At 35.0% G+C, this 24,428-nt stretch overlaps 1 protein-coding gene across 3 annotated transcripts in view; it reads left to right on the top strand.

Annotated features, from left to right (window-relative positions):
- The window catches only part of CCSER1 (coiled-coil serine rich protein 1), a 1,259,018-nt gene extending 1,234,886 nt beyond the window's left edge, over window positions 1-24,132 (top strand). For 2 of the 3 annotated variants that reach the window (XM_022582338.2, XM_022582336.2), the window contains one exon: window positions 17,176-24,131. In XM_022582338.2, the coding sequence (XP_022438046.1) occupies window positions 17,176-17,661 (486 nt within the window). In that variant the 3' untranslated portion in view covers window positions 17,662-24,131. Of the gene's footprint in view, window positions 1-17,175 lie in introns of all 3 variants that reach the window. The other variant, XM_022582337.2, reaches the window with a different exon arrangement.
- Window positions 24,133-24,428: the final 296 nt, after the last annotated feature.

Genomic DNA, 24,428 nt, shown 5'->3' with positions numbered 1-24,428 from the left:
CTCTAGTTATAAACAGAACAGTCCTACTACTGGCTTGTGGGAAAACAGTTGCATGCTTTCGCTTTTCTCATGAGAGGTAGATGCCTTGGCCTTCCTCTCTTGGGAACTCAGCCTTTAGCTGACCTTACTAACATTCACCTTGCTTATCTTGTACATGTCTTCTAACCCCGGTTGAATCCTAAATGCCCACCAGGAGGATTTAGTATCCCCTGAAGCATTTAGGAGTGAGGTTGAGCCAGAAGAAGTAATTTAACTCCAGACAACTTCCTCTTGGTAATTTATGCTATTTGAAAAATATAGGTCTTGTCTGCCAGAACCTTTGAATGTTTCTTTTTGATTATTACTTGAACTTATTACAAGGCTTCCTGCTTGCAAAGCAGTAACTACTTCTCTGTACAATCTCTCTGTGGTAGAATGTTTCTAGGCCTTTAAAAAAAACTGTTCTTTATCACTGAAAACAGATTGCACATCTAAGGATACAAACAGATGCAGCAACATGCCAACCCTTCTGTAGAGAAATGTCCTGTATTTATAACTGCTTTAGAAATCCTATTCCTCAGTGATGACAGGAAAAGGACAGTTGTTTTTAATATCGTTTGAGTTTATTGACAAAGAGGCACATTTCAGGTCTCCTGGTTTACTTCACACCAATATATTATGTAGTGAAAAATCAAAAGGGGCATTTGCTTTTTAAGTAGTTCATGACACTCTATTAACATTCCTCCATGTGGAGAAAAAGTTATTTTTTAAGACAAGAAATCTTTGGATTTTATGTGCTATACTGTATGTGTTTTTTATTGCTGTTTTTGGGCAAGATTTATGTTTACAAATGCTTTCAATGTGTATTAGTAAATTGCATTGGGTTAGTAAACGAGCTAATATTTTAAAAAATAATAATAATTGTAAGGGTCTAGAAGAGTGGCATATAATAAGGATTTTATGTGTTTGCAAAATAAAAATTATAAAAGCTTAATTTCACTCTCCTAGTGGCTGTAAATGATTTTTTTTTAAGGATAGCAGTTTATGTATATGGTTTTTTTTTTTTTTTTAGAGATCCTGCATTAGTCACTTTTATTTGTTTGATTTAGGGAAGCATTATGGCTTAGGCTAGTAATTCTCAACTGGGCGCAATTTTGCCCTCCCGGAGACATTTGGAAATGTCTGAAGACATTTTTGTTTGTCACAACTGGGTGCAGGTGCTACTGGCATCTATAAGTAGAGGCAAAGGATGCTCATAAGCATCCTGCAATTCACTGGGCAGCCCTCTACAGCAAAAAAATTATATAATCCCAAATGTAAATAGTGCTGAGATTGAGAAACTCTTGGCTTAGAGCTTGAGCTCCAATTCACATTATGCTATCCACTAAATCCTGGAATCCTGGTAAGCACTTAAATGTAAAGGTTTCAGTTTCTTCATCATAAATGGGTATAATAAAATAATAGGGATTGAAAGTTATTAATACATGAAACATTGCACATATCTTGGTGCATTGTAAAGTCACTAAATCTTAGCTATTATAAATAAAATCTGAGATAAAGTGACTTATCTGCTTTCTGGTCATTTTTTCTAAATCTAAAATTATACAATATATGCTCTCTTGAGTTTAGTATATTTAAGAATTCTTTCCCACCCTAGATCTTCTCACTGTCAGGCATCAGACAGACAACTAGCTCTTGAAAGCACTTACCACCACCTTATGGCATTTTTGTTTTTGTACATTCATTTTGTTGTATTTTGTCCAAGATTCAAGGCTTACTTAGAATTTTATAAGGACAAATAAAGCTTTCTCAAGGATCTAAATCCTACTATTGTCTTTTCCTTAGCTTATTTTAAATCACTACATACAGCTCCATTTTCCAATAGGCTCAGGGTTAAGTCAACTACGGACTTCATTAAAAGTAAGTTAAAAACTAGTGTGATGGAGTTTTACCAAAACAGAACGATTTTTATGTCTCCTTCAACAGTAGAATCCATAGATAGTAGCACAGCATTTGTCTGGAACACTATAGAACCCATCCTCTGAAAGTAGGAAAAGAGAAGTTCCTTTAAGGCGTGTGCTTCAACGGGAAGGGGACTATGTCCAGAATAGTTCCTTTTAATTCTTTTCTAAAATGTGTCACAATGCTAATTTATCATTTATTTAAGAGAATTTATAAATATCATTAGAGAAAGAATATTAAAGAAATCTTTATGTCAGTCTCCAGGGCTAACTAGATAGAAAATAATAGTGAAGATCAAGGTTAGATTGAAGACACAATGGGGAAACTCAATATACACCATTAAAGGTGTTGAAAAAGTATTCCAGTTTGTATTTTATAAGCAAATTTGGGGTAAGAAAGGATTTATAGGCAAAACTTTAGAAGCGATACAATCTATGTTATACTGGCATTAACTGACAACCAATTTAATGCAATTATTCTGTACACTTAATGAAAATGGAAATAATTACATTTAAGACATTTACAGATTTTAATATTTGACTCAGTGAGCAATAATATTGTACATGCCTTTTCAAAGCACTTTTCATATATGTAATAGTATTTTACATACTATTTTAAGTATTTTAAATAGTATTTTAAGTACATAGAGATGGCTTCTTGATATCACTGTATTAAGTTTCTATTATTCTGCCTGTAGATTTATGTATTGATGTATTTTAATAATTAAATTAATATATTACTATAGACTTTCTTCTGTGATTTATTCTACTGCCTCAACTCCCGCCTTCTTCATTTATTTTCTACACTAATGAATTGACCTATTCAATTAATGTGCAGGTTACAAGGTCAAATGGGTGTCAGTCATTTGTTATGTCTATATTTTAAGTAATATGTTGCTACTACTAGAGCACCAAAATTTATTCTTTTTATAAATTAGAAAAGATACTGATAATTCTCTTTGTATTTCTGAATCCAAAATGTTTGCATAAGTGGAAGATAAAAGAGTTGAGTTACAGATATTTTAATGGGAGTATTTTCATAACCCTTGTTTTGGCCAAAGAAGTGTCTCTATATGTCATGTTGACACACGGGGAAAAGAGAGATTAAGAAGTGCTGCTCTACAATAACTCCCTTTTAATTCATTTTCTACAGTATTGACATAATGTACTGAAAGAGCTTTTTTTCAATTGCTTTGATAGCTAATGCTTTAGATATAATGTCATATTGCTTTGGTGGCTATGAAAGGTTTGTTATTTCCTCCAGGTATATTTTATAGTTCCATATATGTCTTGCTTTTTATTAGAGAAGGATAACTAAAGGGGAGTTGAAGCCTCAAAAACATCCCTGAAAAGTTGACATTCCCCACTGCTTTCAACAATGAAAGCAAAATATACATGTCCAGTGCTTGGTAGTTTAAGATCCAGGTAGGGAGAGGAACCAAGATGGCAGAGTAGAAGGACGTGCTCTCACCCCCTCTTGCGAGAACACCAGAATCACAACTAGCTGCTGGACAGTCATCGACAGGAAGACACTGGAACTCACCAAAAAAGATACCCCACATCCAAAGACAAAGGAAAAGCCACAATGAGATGGTAGGAGGAGCACAATCACAGTAAAATCAAATCCCATAACCAGTGGGTGGGTGACTCACAGACTGGAGAACACTTATACCACAGAAGTCCACGCACTGGAGTGAAGGTTCTGAGCCCCTCAGCCTTCCCAACCTGGGGTTCTGGAAACGGGAGGAGGAATTCCTAGAGAATAACACTTTGAAGCCTAGTGGGAATTGATTGCAGGACTTCGACAGGACTGGGGGAAACAGAGACTCCACTCTTAAGAGGGCACACAGAAAGTAGTCTGTGCACTGGGACCCAGGGGAAGGAGCAGTGACCCTAGGGGAGACTGAACCACACCTACCTGCTACTGTTGGAGGGTCTTCTGCAGAGGTGGGGGTGGTGGTGGCTGTGGCTCACTATGGGGACAAGGACACTGGCAGCAGAAGTTCTGGGAAGTACTCCTTGGCATGAGCCCTCCCAGAGTCTGTCATTAGCCCCAGCAAACAGCCCAGGTAGGCTCCAGTGTTGGGTTGCCTCAGGCCAAACAACCAACAGGGAGGGAACCCAGGCCCACCCATCATCAGACAAGCAGATTAAAGTTTTACTGAGCTCTGCCCACCAGAGCAACACCCAGCTCTACCCAGCGCCAGTCCCTCCATCGGGAAACTTGCACAAGCCTCTTAGATAGCCTCATCCACCAGAGGGCAGACAGCAGAAGCAAGAAGAACTACAATCCTGCAGACTGTGGAACAAAAACCACATTCACAGAAAGACAAGATGAAAAGGCAGAGGGCTATGTACCAGATGAAGGAACAAAATAAAACCCCAGAAAACCAACTAAATGAGGTGGAGATAGGCAACCTTCCAGAAAAAGAACTCAGAATAATGATAGTGAAGATGATCCAGGACCTCGGAAAAAGAATGGAGGCAAAGATCGAGAAGATGCAAGAAATGTTTAACAAACACATAGAAGAATTAAAGAACAAACAAACAGAGATGAACAATACAATAACTGAAATGGAAACTACACTAGAAGGAATCCATAGCAGAATAACTGAGGTAGAAGAACCGATAAGTGACTTGGAAGACAGAATGGTGGAATTCACTGCTGCAGAACAGAATAAAAAGAATGAAAAGAAATGAAGACAGCCTAAGAGACCTCTGGGACAACATTAAATGCAACATTTGCATTATAGGGGTCCTAGAAGGAGAAGAGAGAGAGACAAAGGACCCGAGAAAATATTTGAAGAGATGATAGTCAAAAACTTCCCTAACATGGGAAAGGAAATAGCCACCCAAGTCCAGGAAGCACAGACAGTCCCATACAGGATAAACTCAAGGAGAAACATACCAAGACACATAGTAATCAAATTTGCAAAAATTAAAGACAAAGAAAAATTATTGAAAGCAGCAAGGGAAAAACAAAAAATAATATACAAGGGAACTCCCATAAGGTTAACAGCTGATTTCTCAGCAGTAACTCTACAAACCAGAAGGGAGTGGCAAGATATACTTAAAGTGATGAAAGGGAAGAACGTACAACCAAGATTAATGTACCCGACAAGGATCTCATTCAGATTTCACAGATAAATCAAAAGCTTTACAGACAAGGAAAAGCTAAGAGAATTCAGCACCACCAAACCAGCTCTACAACAAATGCTAAAGGAACTTCTCTACGTGGGAAACACAAGACAAGAAAAGGACCTACAAAAACAAACCCAAAACAATTAAGAAAATGGTCATAGGAACATACATATCGATAATTACCATAAACGTGATAGGAACATACATATCGATAATTACCATAAACGTGAATGGATTAAATGCTTCAACCAAAAAACACAGGCTTGCTGAATGGATACAAAAACAAGACCCATATATATGCTGTCTACAAGAGACCCACTTCAGACCTAGGGACACATACAGACTGAAAGTGAGGGGATGGAAAAAGATATTCCATGCAAATGGAAATCAAAAGAAAGCTGGAGTAGCAATACTCATATCAGACAAAATAGACTTGAAAATAAGGAATGTTACAAGAGACAATGAAGGACACTACAGAATGATCAAGGGATCAATCCAAGAAGAAGATATAACAATTATAAATATGTATGCACCCAACATAGGAGCACCTCAATACATAAGGCAACTGCTAACAGCTATAAAAGAGGTAATTGACAGTAACACAGTAATAGTGGGGAACTTTAACACCTCACTTACACCAATGGACAGATCATCCAGACAGAAAATTAATAAGGAAACACAAGCTTTAAATGACACAATAGACCAGATAGATTTAATTGCTATTCATAGGACATTCCATCCAAAAACAGATTACAATTTCTTCTCAAGTGCTCACAGAACATTCTGAACATTCTCCAGGATAGATCACATCTTGGGTCACAAATCAAGCCTTAGTAAATTTAAGAAAATTGAAATCATATCAAGCATCTTTTCTTACCACAACACTATGAGATTAGAATTGAATTACAGGGAAAAAAGCATAAAAAAAAACAAATACATGGAGGCTAAACAGTATGTTACTAAATAACCAAGAGATCACTGAAGAATTCAAAGAGGAAATCAAAAAATACCTGGAGACATATGACAATGAAAACACGACAATCCAAAACCTATGGGATGCAGCAAAAGCAGTTCTAAGACGGAAGTTTATAGCTATACAATCCTACCTCAATAAACGAGAAAAATCTCAAGAAAACAATCTAGTCTTACACCTAAAGGAACTAGAGAAAGAAGAACAAACAAAACCCAAAGTTAATAGAAGGAAATAAATCATAAAGACCAGAGCAGAAATAAATGAAATGGAAAGAAAACTATAGCAAAAATGAACAAATCTAAAGGCTGGTTGTTTGAGAAGATAAACAAAATTGATAAACCATTAGCCAGACTCATCAAGAAAAAGAGGGAGAGGACTCAAATCAATAACATTAGAAATGAAAAAGGAGAAGTTACAACAAACACCAAAGAAATACAGAGCATCCTAAGAGACTACTACAAGCAACTCTATGCAAATAAAATGGACAACCTGGAAGAAATGGACAAATTCTTAGAAAGGTATAACCTTCCAAGACTGAACCAGAAGAAACAGAAACTATGAACAGACCAATCACAAGTAATGAAACTGAAACTGTGATTAAAAATCTTCCCACAAACAAAAGTCCAGGACCAGATGGCTTCACAGGTGAATTGTATCAAACATTTAGAGAAGAGCTAACACCCATCCTTCTCAAACTCTTCCAAAAAAATTGCAGAGGAAGGAGCACTCCCAAACTCATTCTATGAGCCCATCATCACCCTGATACCAAAACGAGACAAAGATACTACAAAAAAAAGAAAACTACAGGCCAATATCACTGATGAATATAGATGCAAAAATCCTCAACAAAATACTAGCAAACAGAATCCAACAACACATTAAAAGGATCATATACCATGTTCAAGTGGGATTTATCCCAGGGATGCAAGGATTCTTCAATATACGCAGATCAATCAATGTGATACACCACATTAACAAACTGAAGAAGAAAAACCATATGATCATATCAATAGATGCAGAGAAAGCTTTTGACGAAATTCAACACCCATTTATGATAAAAACTCCAGAAAGTGAGCATAGAGGGAACATACATCAACATAATAAAGGGCATATACGACAAACCCACAGCAAACATCATTCTCAATGGTGAAAAACTGAAAGCATTTCCTCTAAGATCAGGAACGAGACAAGGATGTCCACTCTCACCACTATTATTCAACATAGTTTTGGAAGTCCTAGCCATGGTAATCAGAGAAGAAAAAGAAATAAAAGGAATACAAATTGGAAAAGAAGAAGTAAAGCTGTCACTGTTTGCAGATGACATGATACTATACATAGAGAATCCTAAAAATGCCACCAGAAAACTACTACAGCTAATCAATGAATTGGGTAAAGTTGTAGGATACAAAATTAATGCACAGAAATCTCTGGCATTCCTACATACTAATGATGAAAAATCTGAAAGAGAAATTATGGAAACACTCCCTGGACAATTGGAAATTGCTTCAAGTATTTCTTTTCCTTTAGGAACAATTCTAGTTTACCACTACAACAAAAAGAATAAAATACCTTGGAATAAACCTACCTAGGGAGACAAAAGACCTGTATGCAGAAAACTATAAGACACTGATGAAAGAAATTAAAGATGATACCAACAGATGGAGAGATATACCATGTTCTTGGATTGGAAGAATCAATATTGTGAAAGTGACTATACTACCCAAAGCAATCTACAGATTCAATGCAATCCCTATCAAATTACCAATGGCATATTTTATGGAACTAGAACAAATCATCTTAAAATTTGTGTGTAGACACAGAAGACTCCGACTAGCCAAAGCAGTCTTGAGGGAAAAACACGGACTTGAGGAATCAGACTCCCTGACTTCATACTATACTACAAAGCTATAGTCATCAAGACAATATGATACTAGCACAAAAACACAAACATAGATCAATGGAACAAGATAGAAAGCCCAGAGATAAACCCACGCACCTATGGTCAACTAATCTATGACAAAGGAGGCAAAGATATACATAGAAAAGACAGTCTCTTCAATTAGTGGTGCTGGGAAAGCTGGACAGCTACATGTAAAAGAATGAAATTAGAACACTCCCTAACACCATACACAAAAATAAAATGGATTTGAGACCTAAATGTAAGACCGGACACTATAAAACTCTTAGAGGAAAACATAGGAAGAACACTCTTTGACATAAATCACAGCAAGATCTTTTTTGATCCACCTCCTAGAGTAATGGAAATAAAAACAAAAATAAACAAATGAGACCTAATGAAACGTCAAAGCTTTTGCACAGCAAAGGAAACCATAAACAAGACGAAAAGACAACTCTCAGAATGGGAGAAAATATTTGCAAACGAATCAGTGGACAAGGATTAATCTCCAAATATATAAACAGCTCATGCAGCTCAATGTTAAACAAACAACCCAATCCAAAAATGGGCAGGAGACCTAAATAGACATCTCTCCAAAGAAGACATACAGATGGCCAAGAAGCACATGAAAAGCTGCTCAACATCACTAATTATTAGAGAAATGCAAATCAAAACTAAAATGAGGTATCACCTCCCACCAGTTAGAATGGGCATCATCAGAAAATCTACAAACAGTTGCGAGAGAGGATGTGGAGAAAATGAACCCTTTTGCACTGTTGGTGGAAATGTAAATTGATACAGCCACTATGGACAACAGTATGGAGGTTCCTTAAAAAACTAAAAATAGAATTACCATATGATCCAGCAATCCCACTACTGGGCATATACCCAGAGAAAACCATAATTCAAAAAGACACATGCACCCCAGTGTTCATTGCAGCACTATTTACAATAGCCAGGACATGGAAGCAACCTAAATGCCCATCAACAGATGAATGGATAAAGAAGTTGTGGTACATATATACAATGGAATATTACTCAGCCATAAAAAGGAACGAAACTGAGTCATTTGTTGAGACGTGGATGGATCTAGAGACTGCCATACAGAGTGAAGTAAGTCGGAAAGAGAATAACAAATATCATATATTAACGTATGTATGTGGAACCTAGAAAAATGGTACAGATGAACCAGTTTGCAGGGCAGAAGTTGAGACACAGATGTAGAGAACAAATGTATGGACACCAAAGTGGGAAAACTGCGGTGGGGTGGGGATGGTGGTGTGCTGAATTGGGCAATTGGGATTGACATGTATACACTGATATGTATAAAATTGTTTTTTTATACTGCAGGTTCTTATTAGTCATCAAACAAACCTTTCTTTGGGTTATTTGTATGGAAATATGTTAATATAAATGTTTCCGACATTACATGAAATTTCTAAAAATCTTATATGTTCTGGTATAATGTTATAAGTCATAATTCTAGTTATTACTTTAAATGTATATCTCAGAAATAACTAAATTTCCTTGTCAATTACATTATTATGAACTTTCATCAAATCTTTAACTGTGGTCATTTTTAAGTCTTTTGTCATTTACAGACAGTTCTGGATGTACTCTGATGCTTTTGCAAATATGTTCCTATAAAAGGGTTTCATCTTCAAGGAATTCATGGAAAAGACTCTGACAAGTACAGGTTTCTGGTAACTGACTATACTGCTGAACTGCTGAACTGAATGAATAAGCATTTTCAGAAGTCTAATGGAAAACTGATGAATTCATAAAAGTGCTAACAAAAGATCAAGATAAAAAAAATTAATTACATGGGACTGAGTGAACTGATGAGGATGATTATAATTTTTGTGACTTTCTGTTTGAAAAACAAAAAACATCCCAGAAGTACTCAGAGGCAAAAAATGTACAAATCAATTTTCACTGCAAAATAAGGGAGCTGTTACAGTGGAGGATTACTGGACTGAATGTCAATATTATAACACAGTATGAGTGTGTTTCTTGTTTGGTAATTGCAATCATTGTTGCTTTTGTTGTGGTCATGCATTTACAATGCTTGGTGTCAGTCTATTTATTTCTTGTAAAAATAAAATACAGTGTGTGTGTGTGAAAAAAAAAAAAAGATCCAGGTAGTATATCAATCCATATAGATCAAAGTAATCAACTCATCAATGAGATAAAAATGTCTAGAGAAAGAACATTTCATATTAGATAAGCTATATCAGTAAGGGGAAAAAACATGGTAGTAGATTCTTCTCTGGACTATATAAATATTAAGGAGCTACTGGTAAGTGCCAGGTACTATTGGGAGGAGTGGATTCAGCGTTAAACAAGACAGGCAATGTCCCTGCCCTTATGAAACTTCTATTTTCATTGGCTTGGGTGTAGAAGTAAGTATGGGTCAAAGTGTCTATTCTTGAACATAAAACATACAGTATTCTGCATTTTATGTTCTACTTACTTGATCTAGAGGCTCGTTAGTAAGAAACCATAAACCTTACACAGGAGGCATGTTTCTTCTCAGTATGAATTACCCAAGAGTTACTACTTAGCTTCTCCTAGTAATTCTGGCTCACTTTAACATAATTTCATATACATCTCTTACTTAAATTCAAATTATAATGTTATTTTCAGTAATCTTTATAATTTGTTAAAATACTATTTAATATTAGCCATTTTTCTAATGTAATACCATTTTTTTTCTACTAGCTATTGGAAATTGCTTCAAGTATTTCTTTTCCTTTAGGAACAATTCTAGTTGTAAAACAATACTGTTTTTGGTTAAGTGGAGAACATGTGCAGAAAAATATATCTTAAAATCAAATAAAATAACCAATCATGTGCTAAATTTTAATCTATATAAGAAACTAGGAAGTTGTTGCCTGATAACATTTTTGGCAATTACCAGTATAGTTCACACACACGAAATAAAGTTCAGAAAAACATTATGAAATTCATTAAGCAGTGACTGAAACATTGCTCCCCTCCTCATTAATTCTATCATGTCACCCTGCCTTAATGAAAATTGGGCTATGCACATTGGCCTGGTTACTGTATATATTCTTTGCATCAGCTATAAGACAATTTTTAAATGTAATAAAACCCCTAAAATCAGGATAAATCTTACAATCAATGTTTTCAACCGTGTTGCAGTTGCAGTGTTTTTACATTGCTCTGTGTGGATTTTATCACAGTTTCATATTGTCCTTTCTTCGATTGAGTTATATGCAGTATCAGCACTACATGTGGTGAGTTACCAATAAGAATATTTTCAAAAAGCTTTTACTATGATTTGGTATTATAGCAAATGTTATTTTGTATATGGAAAGCCAAGGAAAGAAAGAAAGAGTATAACTTTGATATTAATGAAAAAAAATTTGTACTTGCATTGCCTTCAATTCCATACTCTCTTCTAAATTAAAAACCAAATGCTTTATGAAATCAAAAGAAGGAATATACTCACACGTACATGAAGCTGTATCATTGAGACAAATGCAAAAATACTATCAAACCTAAGAAAGGGAAATGAAGACAGAAGAAATTTGAATGAGAGGCTGGTGTGACTGATGAATGGGTCACACCACTGGTAAGGAAGGAATGTGGTTTTTATTTGTTTCTGTTTGTTTGTTTTAGAAGATGTTGGGGGTAGGAGTTTATTAATTTATTTATTTTTGCTATGTTGGGTCTTCGTTTCTGTGCAAGGGCTTTCTCTAGTTGTGGCAAGCGGGGACCACTCTTCATCGCGGTGCGCGGGCCTCTCACTATCGCGGCCTCTCTTATTGCGGAGCACAGGCTCCAGACGCGCAGGCTCAGCAGTTGTGACTAACGGGCCTAGTTGCTCCGCGGCATGTGGGATCCTACCAGACCAGGGCTCGAACCCGTGTCCCCTGCATTAGCAGGCAGATTCCCAACCACTGCGCCACCAGGGAAGCCCTGTTTTTAATTAGCATCATAAGTTTTGTTTTTTCCTTCATAGTGGTATGTAAAATAATAATGTTTTTAAATCATTCATCCTGAATTCAATGAAATGCACATTATATACTCCAGTGAAGAAATGAGAGGAAAAATAATTATAGGGAAGTAAAGAACTGATTTTATTATAATCTTCAGTTTTGACTGATTAATCAATAAATTTGCCATCCATTCATCTTCTACTAGGAACCCAAAGGATAGGTAATAAAATAACTGTTTGAGGGGCTTCCCTGGTGGCACAGTGGTTGAGAATCTGCCTGCCAATGCAGGGGACACAGGTTTGAACCCTGGTCTGGGAAGATCCCAGATGCCGTGGAGCAACTAGGCCTGTGAGCCACCACTACTGAGCCTGCGCATCTGGAGCCTGTGCCCCGCAACGAGAGGCCGCGACAGTGAAAGGCCCACACACCGCAGTGAAGAGTGGCTCCCGCTTGCCGCAACTAGAGAAAGCCCTTGCACAGAAACGAAGACCCAACACAGCCAAAAATAAATAAATTTATAAAAAATTTAAAAAATAATTGACAACTAAATTGTCTAAAAACTAACATAATTATATTAGTTTGTGGAAATTTAATTCCAGCTTTAAGAAAGATGTGGCTAGGTATATGCACTGAAAGTTCCCTCTGGGGAAGTGATGTCAAGAGCTTCAGAAGGAATTAACGTCAATTAGCAGCATGATGAAAAAATTATTTTCTCTCTGGACTACTGCAACCAAATACAAATTTTGTGTGTGTGTGTATATATATATATATATATGCAAAAATATATTTTTATATTTTGAATCAAAGGGATCTTTCCTATATTTGTCTATATAGAATTAAATACATATTTGAATGTAGACTTTTAGAACTGGAAGATAATTGAATAAATGTTAGAGTTTCTTCAAGATCTAATTTTTATCTTCTATTTTTCTCATCTCTTTCAATAGGCTCATAAATGAAGCCCAGAGAAATTAATTTCTTCATCAAAGTTCACACAGTTTGATAGCAGCACAGGCAAGATTAGAGTCTTTGGCCCAAAGTTCAGTATTCTTTCCATTATGCCAAATTATCCCCTATTAGGTACATAAGTAGGATAATGAGTGTAGTGGATGCCGTGGTGTGCTCCCAAGTTCTCTCCTCCCCCACCCCAATCACACACACATACACTCACACACACACACACACATTTTCACAACTAAAGCCTTCATTTTCCCAGTTGGTAAAAAAGTTGGCAGCTGATAGCATTCAAGTAAGTTCCTTTACAAAAAAAAAAAAAAAAAGCCTGTTCATTCATGGTTACACCCCCTTCCCAGATATTGCCAATGTCCAATAACTTGTTGATGTAAGAGTATAAGGCTCCCAACCACTTGCCTAACTTGGGGACAATTCTGAGGAATCATCCCAGCTTCCGATTTCCCTGTGTGATTATCTGAGATAGATAGTTTAATTGCATAGAGTCTAACTTCTCTGACAGACACTGCTTTCTTCATTACCCCATGGGTGTTGACTTGAGAATACACTCTAGTAAACTTTTGTTTATTGCCTCAAATATTTATCTCAGAATCTGTTCTAGGGAACCAAACCATAAAAATAAATGTAAAATTACTCAAGTATTCTGGAGTAAATTACTGTGCTTTTTTAAGTTGAGATAGAAGTATTCAAAGTGGTTTTACTTCTAAAGGATGAAGCAAGCATCTATCAGAGAAACTTCTAGGTGTATTCACTTTATTTTGTTACTATACTTATTGTTGCTGTCATCAAGATAACTATTCTTCAGGTATAATATTAGGCATTTTATACACAGCAGTTCATTAAGTCTTAAATATAATCCTGTATGTAGATACAGGTATGAATGTAAATCTTTGTTTCCCAGATGAGGAAATTGGAGATTTGGGAAGAGTAAGTAACTTGCCATGGTCGCTTAGCTAGAAATTGTCTGATTCTGGGTGATTCTCTCATTAGACCTCAAGCTGCCTAAATGCAAGAGCTGGTTCTCTTATGAACAATACTATTTCCTATCACATAATATAGCACCTTGCTCTCAGTAGAGGTCAATAAATATTTATCAAATCAGCAAAGGAACCTTTATTTGACCCCAAATCCATGCCATTAGCCCCATGTGCTATGCAATCCACCCATGTACACTGTGAGCCCTAGACTTAATGATGAACATCACAAAGAACTAAAAAAAAAAAAAAAAAGAAAAGTCTAAGATGTTAAAAGCAAACTATGCTGAACAAACAGGAATGGGTGATTTAAATATGCATTTAAAAAAATAGATCATTTCATTTTGTTTCCTTTTATAGTAGATGCATATGTACCTTGTAGGATCAGATGTTATACCAGAGAACAGAGTCTGCCTGTGGGATTGAGTCATTTGATCCCTTTCAAGATGTCTTATTAAAACTATATTCAATTTAATGTAATATATCCCAGGAGGGTTAAAATGATCACATAAAGAAAATGATGAACATTTCCCCAAATCTAATGTTAAAGTAACGGAAATGAAGTTTCCACTCATCTCCTCAGCTTTCCTAGGTAGCATGTATATAAATAGAATAGAACGGTTTATTATCAAGATGAATTTACCAATGGCTCTTTCGTTCTGAAACGAATTTTTTTCTCAGAGTATTTTATACCCATGATGTTTCTGACATTTGGATGTGATACTACGCACAGTGTTTGAGGATCTTTCAATAACTGATTCAACAGTTAAGTAAGCATCTTATAGAAGTAAAGTCAGAAAGATGAAAAGAAAACCTCACATTTCTAAGTAGGTCCAAATACCTAGCCTATTTCTTTTACTCCCAAGGAAGTCCCTGAAACACCTTCTGTAAGTCATACAATGCTTCTTTCATACAAACAGGTAACCAGCCTTACTATCTCTACTGCAAATCAAGGGAAGAGTTAAAATGGCAAATTAGAAGTAATGGAGAGGGTCTGACATATGTAAGCACAAATTAAAAACTAGAATGGCAGCTTACTACAGACATTAAGACAATTTAAAGGAAGAAAACACATGGTTAGCAAAATATCTCAATCTGAAGTCACTGAGTATAAAGACACCCTAAAGATATCCCCTAATAGAACTTAGTTTTACAGAAAATTGGGGATATTCATCTCAGTAATGCTAATCTTGAAGTCTCAATTTAAGTTACAGTATGGTTCTGCATGTACTTTATTTTAGAAAAATGTGATACATTTTAGAAATATTCCCATGGGAATACTGGGAGGCAGAATGAATCAGTGGTTAATCAAGCAGACTGTCTATCTTACACTATCTGTAGAGTACAAACTCACTGTGTTCTGTTTTCTAGCCTGTGTAATGGGACTAATAGAAGCTACCTCAAGAGACTCTTGTGAGGGATAAATAAGGGCATTAGAAAAATGCTTGGCATATAGTACACACTCAATAAATATATTATCTCAAGCAGATAAGCTATTTTTTATCAAATATTTATCAAATGCTTAATATGTACCAGAGAATTGGGTCAGGAGGTTTAGACTGGAGATAGGAGAAGTAGACAACTTGAGGTTGCCTATTTGCAGTACATCAGCAAGGACTTGATTTAAAGGTATGTGAGGAAAAAGAGAAAGCAAAGGTGATTTATAGATGTTGGCCTGATAGTGGTACCATTAGTGAGAAGGACGGTATTTGGGGAAGAACAGGTTGCAGACTCAAAATCAAGTTTATTTTTTTGGTTTTGTTTTATGTCAGATTAGGAATGTTAATTAGTCAAAGTGATGATGCCGGGTAAGTAAATTAGGGCTCAAAGTAGAGACCAGGTTTGGAGAAATGGTTTTCTAGGGAACAAACAATGAAAAGTTGGGTATTTAAAAACTACGCCATATAGATGTCAGGTACACAGAAATTTTCATTGGCCCTTCAGCACATTTTGTACTAGCCTACTGCCATGTGCTCTATTCTCCTCTCTCTTACCTCTTTCTCTTCCCTTTTTTCCTCCTTCTTTGTAACAACAATAAATCCTTCGTTTTTTGCCACCAGAGCAATAAGCCAACTAGTTAGTTTCTATCTCAATGTATTTTTCTAAACCAAGACAGTGCTCTCTTCAAGAGGAATTCTGGTGCCAGTTTGTAATCTTTGCTTCCTCCACAACATGATTCAATAAGCTATGTCTTGCTCCTGTAATTAGAATATAAACTTCTTGTGAGAAAGCAGATGGGCCTACACTCATGGACCTGATTTTGATTAATAAAGTGCATCCAAAAGTCTAAATGCTGAAATTTCTTTTAAGTGCCCTGTTGTTCTCTGTAGGTCATTGGAGTGACTTCTTTTTTACTTCCTTAAATTTCTAGGTTACAACTTGGCTGATATAAATCATGATACTGATCATTCTAAAACTCTCTGAGCGTACACTCAAGTAAATATAGCATATTAAATCCAACAAAAATGTATAGATTCATATATAGATGTTCATTACTTATTAAAATAACATGTATTCTCAGAGAAAATTATAGAATTCAAACTTAGGAAATTAGATAAACACATTTCAAAATGCCTTTTATTTCAACTCTGAAAAGAAATGAGCTATCAAGCTATGAAAAGACATCAAGAAACCTGAAATGCATATTACTAAGTGAAAGAGGCCAACCTGAAAATACTACATACTGTATGAGTCCAACTCTGTGACACTCTGAAAAGGCAAAACTATGGAGATAGTAGTTGCCAGTGGTGGGGACAGGAGGGGAGAGATGAGTAGGCCGAGCACAGGGGAATTTTAGGGTAGGGAAAATACTCTGTATGACAATATAATAATGGATAAATGTCATTATTAAGTGTGTCCAAACCCATAGAATGTAGAACTCCAAGAGTGAACCCTGAGGTAAGCTGTGGACTTTGGGTAATTATGATGTGTCAGCATAGGTTCATCCTGGGTAAAAAGTAACACCATTCTGCTGAGTAATGTTGATAATGAGGGAGGTTATGAATGTGTGGAGGCAGGTCTATGAGAAATTTCTGTACCTTCCTCTCAATTTTGTTGCCAACTTAAAACTGCTCTTTAAAAAAGTATTCTAATAAATGCCTTTTACAGTAAATTATTCATTTAACCACTCTTTACAGTAGAATTGCACTGGTAAATATAATCTCATTGAAAAGAGAAAATAATTCTATTGATATTTTTTAAGCCTTGTTGAAAACTTACGGTTTTGGACACAAATGCGAAAGCAACACTCTGGTGTGTGTGCTATGAACGTATTTTTTAAAGACATCTTTTCTTTTCCATGTCTTTACCTCAGGCTACATATCGAAATCGAATTGTGAACCAAAGTCTCAGCACAAGGGACAGAAAAGCAATGCATACTCCCACCGAGGACCGTTTTAGATACTCAGCAGCGGACCAGACAAGCCCCTACAAAAGCAAGACCTGTCAGCTCTCCAGTCTATGTTTAAGCAATTTTTTGAAGGATAAGGAACTAGTGGAAGTTATCAAACACTCCAGAGGAACTTACGAAACCCTCACGTCAGAGGTCACCCAGAATTTACGGGCCACTGTAGGGCAGAACTCTCTGAAACCAATAGCTAAGACCGAAGGGCTCTCCACGTTCTCAGAGAAACCAAAGGACCAAGCTGCTGTGGCCCGACAGCATTCAACCTTTACAGGCAGGTTTGGACAACCGCCAAGAGGGCCAATCTCTTTACACATGTACAGCAGAAAGAATGTTTTCCTCCATCACAATTTACACACAACTGAGCTGCAGGCTCTAGGCCAGCAGGATGGGTAATTAAGTCACCCCATTCCTGTCTCTGGGTAGGATAAGACGGTTAGTGTTTCTCGTGCATAGCTCATGTTTAAATTTTCATGTATTTTTTATTACTTTTTATTTTTAGTTATAAACAAAGAACTTTACTTTTTTTTTTAGAATGAGGGTTCAAGCATGTTAATTGAATTAGGTTTAATAGCTTTGGAGACTTTATTATATATATGTATAATAAATGAGACCATCTTGCTGGTTTATATACAGGCCATAATTTATTTATCTTTTATTTTTATCAGTCACTGATATGCATTGAAGTTTCAGAAGATAATATCAAATAGCACTCTGTTCACTTAATGGTGTTACTGTGAAAATAGATGTGCAGAATAGATAAAGCGATTGTAAGGAATTTTAAATTACATAGTTAATAGAAAGAGAAAAGAGGGATTTTAAAGTCTTGTATTTGGTGGTGTATTTATTTGAAGAATGAAGCTTGCTTGCATATAACCTAGAGATGCGTTTGTCTCTCTATTACATACAATCAAGCTTATCTTGCCATATGATTAAGGGAGAAAATGGTATTTCTTTTATCCTCTAATTGTTTAGTTCACACTAGTTCACAAAGGATTTCAGACTGAGTAATTGCTAGCCAAATAGAGAATGACAGCTCTGATCTTCGAAACAATTTGCTTTTAGTTTTTGCTATTGATGTTGAAGTACTATGACATAACACAGTGAGGTGGTAATGTTGCCTGAATTTTGTCAAATGATACGTAAAACATGACATGCTACACTCTTTGAGTCACTGTCATGGTTATATCACCATATTTTTAAAAAATTTCAGGAATAGAACACTCTAAGAAAATTATTTTACTTCACTTTCCTTATATTTTTTAATTTTTCACTTCTTTTTTTAATGTATGTCCAATTTTGCTTTATATACATTATTAACCCACATCAATTACCCTACATTATGAATTGAGGAAGAGAAAGTCAGTTTCTTGGTAGCCCAGTTTACACTATTTTGACTATTCAGTCATGTAGATTTAGAGGAAAAAGTAAAATATATGTAAACTTCGGCAATTTGATCTTAGAAATAAATCTCTAACAGGAATACTTAACTCGTTTGATGGCAAATATTTCTCTTTAACAAACAAGGCCTAATATGTCTTATACATAAGTGCACGTGAGATAAATAATTCCTTTATGTTTAATTAATAATAGAGCTGTATGCAGCTATAGAAATAATTTTAAAATGACCAGTAGGAATCAGGGCTGCAGCTTTCTTATACAAAGATAAAAGCTAATAACTGAATCCATATTAGGCACAGTCCATGCAAATTGAAACTGTCATACCTACTGCATGATCTGTTTTCCTTGTGCTCTCTGACAGAATCCATGAAATGAATAAAGGGAAACTGAGATAGCAGTTTTAGCATGGCATCTGACTAACTTGCTTAAATTAAAGCTATGTGTGAAATGCATCTCCTAAAGCAAAAGTGCATTTGAGCTCTATGCTTTGGGAAAAAGCCATTAGATATCCCCCCACTAGCTTTGACTATTAAACTTTAACCACTTTTCAAACTTTGATTAGAATTGATAAGAGTAAAGAGTTTAGTGGATATGCTGGATTTGTAATTTTGGTTTTCCAAAGGAAAACACATGTGCATCAAGACAAATGTTTGCCAAATGTTTTCTTTTTTTGTGTTTGTAATTCTGCCAAAAGAGAATAATGCACACTGCAATTTGCTTCACTTAATGAGACTGCTATCTAAAATTCCCACTATACTTTAGAAGTTATAATATTCATGCAGACAGACATTTTGGGCTGGATGGTATTTAAGAAATGATAGAAAAATTATGATTATTAATTGTGGTATTCAGCTTCATTTGTCCTAAAAGTTGGTGTGTGTTACTAGAGTATTTGAAGTCTGTAAATAAATCAGAACGGTAAAATAATCAAGGATTTTTTCCCAGGATATGGAAGAACTATGTATCACAAATAATGTTTTTGATTTGGACTTTTGGAGCTTATAGTTTTGCTTTCCTGGAAGATAGACTTTTGAATTATACTTTGTAAAAAATAATCTATTTAAGAAAATCTGTCATTTAATAGACATTTTAAGAGATGTTTTAAATGCTAGTATTTTCTTGAAAAATCTTTTTTAAAGCTGAAACATTCAAAAAGAAAACCTGGGTTAAACAGTTCAATTTTAAAAGGAGGGGTATTTTTTGGAAATATCATCTTAAAGCTGTTTTGTATCAGTATTTTCAGCATTGTTATAATATTATTTGTAATACTAAGTGTAACTCAGGCCTGGAGAAGGTGTAAGCCCACTATGCTAATATACATCAGTAACTGTAAAACAGGGGTTCTTTGTAAGTTCCTCTTGTGTATATAGAGTACTTATGTGGGCATTCTTTCAGCAAATTGATTTCTTTGTACTAAAATCTCTAGTTTTCTAAGACAGTTCCATGTATAAAAATGATTTATACATTTCTCCAAGGCGGTACATATCCAAAGACATGACACCAGGGGGAAAAAGTGCTTGTTTTTCTGATGGAAGCAGTTGTCTTTTCTTTCCCTTCCTGTTTCTTCTGTGCATGTGTATGTGTAGCTAAGCCTAAGTAACTGTAAAATTTCTGCTGCAAATCTTCTTTTCTGAATTTAGAACGTGTTTTAAAGGACACTTAAGAAGAGATATTCCTTAAGGAAAAGCTGTTTCCACCTGAAATAAACTGTTCTCATTTTTGTAATTATTAGAACATGCAACTGTATTTCTATGAAGTCATTGATTTTTTTCAAATAACTTCATATGCTAACAGAGTCACAGCAAAATTATTATCTCTCCAAACTATTTTTTTCTTCTTTGGAGCACCATAGTCTTTGTGCAAATGACACCATGAAACTGTAGCTGCAGTGCTAAAGGTGTGAATCTACCAATATCAATATGCTCAGGGTAAGGACCTAGGGCCACATATCATTCAAGTTGTTTTTATTATTTATTGATTGAGATATAAATAAAATAGCCAGCCACTAGTCAACAATAAACATTTGTAGACATGCCCGCACTTACTTAAAATGTTTACCAAGATTTTCTTAAGCAATCTGGGTTTATGACCTGTGTTTTACACCTTGTATTTCCCAAGATTTCAACCTAACCTATTGTCATTAATTTTCTGAGTGTTACTGAATTCAAAGTAATTAACTGAATTCAAAGAAAATTTCACATTTTGTTTTGTTTATTACCTTGTGTGTGTTTAACAGAGATAACACTTCCACTAAAAAGAGTTAATTTTTTTTTATTATCATGTATTTAAGGATAAGGTAAATGATCATATTCCACTCGTCCTCCCAAGACCTTTCTTAGGAACTTAGTTGCTGATGAATAGTAGGAGCAGTTTATTGAATGGTGACGTTCATTATCACCTTTCTCATTATTAAGAAGTAGTAAGTAACCCACTATAGTGGGTAACTTGGAATACTGGCTATAGTCTAAATTTTGTTCTACTTTTCCACTTTTAGAACTTTATATTCCAAATACCTGTAGAAGTAGGAAGTGCTTCAAAACAGCACTGACAACTCTATTAAACCACCTGTAGATCAACGTGGAAAAAGAAAGGGGGATGCCTGTAGAGATGCTGTCTATGATTGCCATTCTTATCCCTGAATCACATTCCCCACAGCCGGAGGCTTTTCCCTGGTGATATATCCATTTAAATATAGTACTGATTCATTTATTCTAAGGATTTTGATTGCATTTTGGAACTTGACTCTATTTAGGCTTTATTATCAAATCCTTTTATATATTTTCTTTTTTTATCCCAAGAAATAATTCACTCACACATAATATTTCTTTGGTAATTTACTCCTCCTGGAATTTAAACTCTTTTTTTCTTGTTCTTTTTCCATGTGCTAATTTTGTCAGGCCAACACTAGGCTATATCTATACACATGGCAGGGGTGATAGAAAATATAAACTAGTTACGTTCTTACAAAAAGTTGAATTGAGAAAATATAAACTAGTTGGGTTCTTACAAAAAGTTGAATTGCACTGTAGTATAAGAGCAAACAGCCAACTATCAACCAACTAAACAAAGCCCTCTTCTCTAACAATATACATTAGCATTGCCAAATTTTTATTTTTCAAATCTCAATCTGTGCCAAGTTCTTTCACCAATAGAATCACAAACATATCCACCAACTATTTATTGACAATAAATTTGATCTTGCTCAGAACCCACCTGCTCAGTACCAAGTAGTGTAGCCCAAAAATATGTCACAGGTCTCATTTTCCAGGTGTGTTATCTATGGAAAAGAATGAAGGCAGTTCACCCTATTTCAGACCTGAAATTTTTCCCATAGAAATTAAGACAATGAAAATTCTTACTAATACAAAGTGGGTTTCATCTACCTAACTAATCTAGAAGTGGGATATCATGGTTCCTTTTAGAGAACTTTCAATCTAGCCCCATTAACTTCACCACTTTAACAAACATACTTTTCCTCTTGAACATAAAATTCAAGAAAAAGAATTTTCTACATCTTAACATCCTTTCCAAACATTACCTCATTGCTTTGTTAAGCTCAGGTTGCTGTTACAAAATACCATAGAGTGGGTGGCTTAAACAATAGACAGTTATTTTCTACAGCTCTATAAGCTGGAAGTCTAAGATAAAGGTGCCAGCTGATTCAGTTCCTGGTTTAGATAGCTACGTTCTTCTGTTTTCTCACATGGCAGAGAATAAACAAGCTGTGGTCTTATAAGGTTGCTAATCCCATCATGGGGCCCCTCCCTCATCTAAACCTAATTACTTTCCAAAATCCCCACCTCCATGTTCCATCACATTGGGGTTAGGGCTTCAACATATGTTTGGGGGGAACACAAATGTCCAGTACATAGCATTCATTTTCATCCTAGTAAGTTTGCTATTGTTTTACTCACTTCACAGATGAGATCAGAAATGTTAGGTAATTTGCCAGGGACACACAGCATGTATGTTTAACTAAACTGGATTTCATATCCCTTGATCTTTCCATTTATACTATGCTTATCTCCAGAGTTAGGCTTCCTCCCAAGGAGGCAGAGTGATTCAAGCAAATATGTGCTGTCTCAATTTGCTATACTCCTCTTAAAATTCATTGCTATTGCTAGGAAAGAAAATCTGAGCAATGATCTATTTTAGCAAACCAGAAAACTACTCATTCCAAAGCTTTTCTTAGAACAATTATTGATGTTTAGATCAATAAATATAGACTCCTGAGAGGAAAGCACTTACTATATATTTCAAGGTTACTTCTAGAAAATTCGACAACCTAATTTTCTTTCCTTGAAGCCAATTGGGATAAATAGAAATAATTGCATGCTGTATTTTTTGAAGTAGAGAGCCAATAAAGTGTCTAGCATAAGGAAAACATACAATAAATGAAAAATTACCTAGTTATCAGATTATCTTACTATTTCTTTCCTTCATTTTCTGAGGATATTGATATAAACATCATTGAATTTGATGTGTTTGTGTTGCCTTATATACATTTTTAAAAAAGATAATTACAAAACTAGATATTTGTATCTAGGGACAAAAATTACAACTGACTTAAAGTTCCTTAAATATTTGGAAGGAACTGAAATTAAATGGGAAATAGAAATTTATTTGCTCTAAATTTTTAAATACATTTTATTTTGTAGTTAATCATATATACATAAATAATGTCTAAATAAGATATAATCCCACCATGAATTGTCTATTCCAAAGTCTTGTTTTCAGGAATGCAAGGGAACTGGAATATTAACTTACCTAGATCCTATTTTTAAGGGAAAAAGGACTATTCAACATATTCTAATATATTTGGGTCTGAGATTATTAACATTTGTAATATTTTCTATTCTCTAAAACTAATGATTTAGTGAGACAGATAATAAATAGCAAATTACTCTAGAAATTACAATTTTTAGTAATATTGAATGCCATAGTATAATTTCTTTCAAGGCTTTTAATTTCCCAAAGAACAGTGATTTTATTTAATGGAAATTTCACCATTTGACTAGTATTCTGAGAAAAGATTGATACACTTAAGCATGACGATTAGAAAAATATGCATAATCCCTCTGCAAAATAAATTTTAAAACAACAAATAAGTTGTGTGCTACTTGACTGCTTTTATTATGACATTAATTTGTTCTGAACCTGTCTTAGTGATAGATTGGTTTACACATGTATTCACACTGAGCAGAAAGCAGTGTGATTTATTTCTAGGTTCTTGAAGTCGTGCTCATTGGGAAGAGGCAAATCAGCCACTTACTCCATCAGCTAGTTGACTTCTATTTCCACATCCTTTGCCACCATGCTTTTTTCTTCATTTCTGATATACAGTAATAAAGTACAATATCACAGAGACCACTGGGGGAATATGATGCTATCATTTCATTTTAATCCATGTGTGGACTCTCTTATTCTGAACTATATTCTTTATCTTCATTTCTTACAACTGGGCAGAATTCAAAATATATCTTAGATTGTTTTGACTTTATAATTCATAAAACTTTATTCTATATGTTTTGTAACAATACAAAAAATACGAAATTATTCTAAATTTTCTCTCTCTCTCACACACACACACACACACAGTTTTCTAAAATGGCTGAAAGATGGATGATTCAGAACAGCTACTCAAGAATTTGAAGCAGTGCATGAATATGTATCCATTTGGCATCCATAACAGCCAGTAGGGAAGAACATACACTTAAAATGCTGCTGCAATGCCTTAAAAGCATACCTTTAACGTTTTATGT

This window comes from Delphinapterus leucas, chromosome 5 (genome assembly GCF_059928025.1).
Source record: "Delphinapterus leucas isolate spDelLeu-1000000601 "Yukka" chromosome 5, BTC_Dleu_Yukka2, whole genome shotgun sequence".
Lineage (NCBI taxonomy): Eukaryota > Metazoa > Chordata > Mammalia > Artiodactyla > Monodontidae > Delphinapterus > Delphinapterus leucas.
The sequence above is the reverse complement of the archived record's forward strand: the minus strand, read 5'-3'. Positions and strand labels throughout refer to the sequence as shown.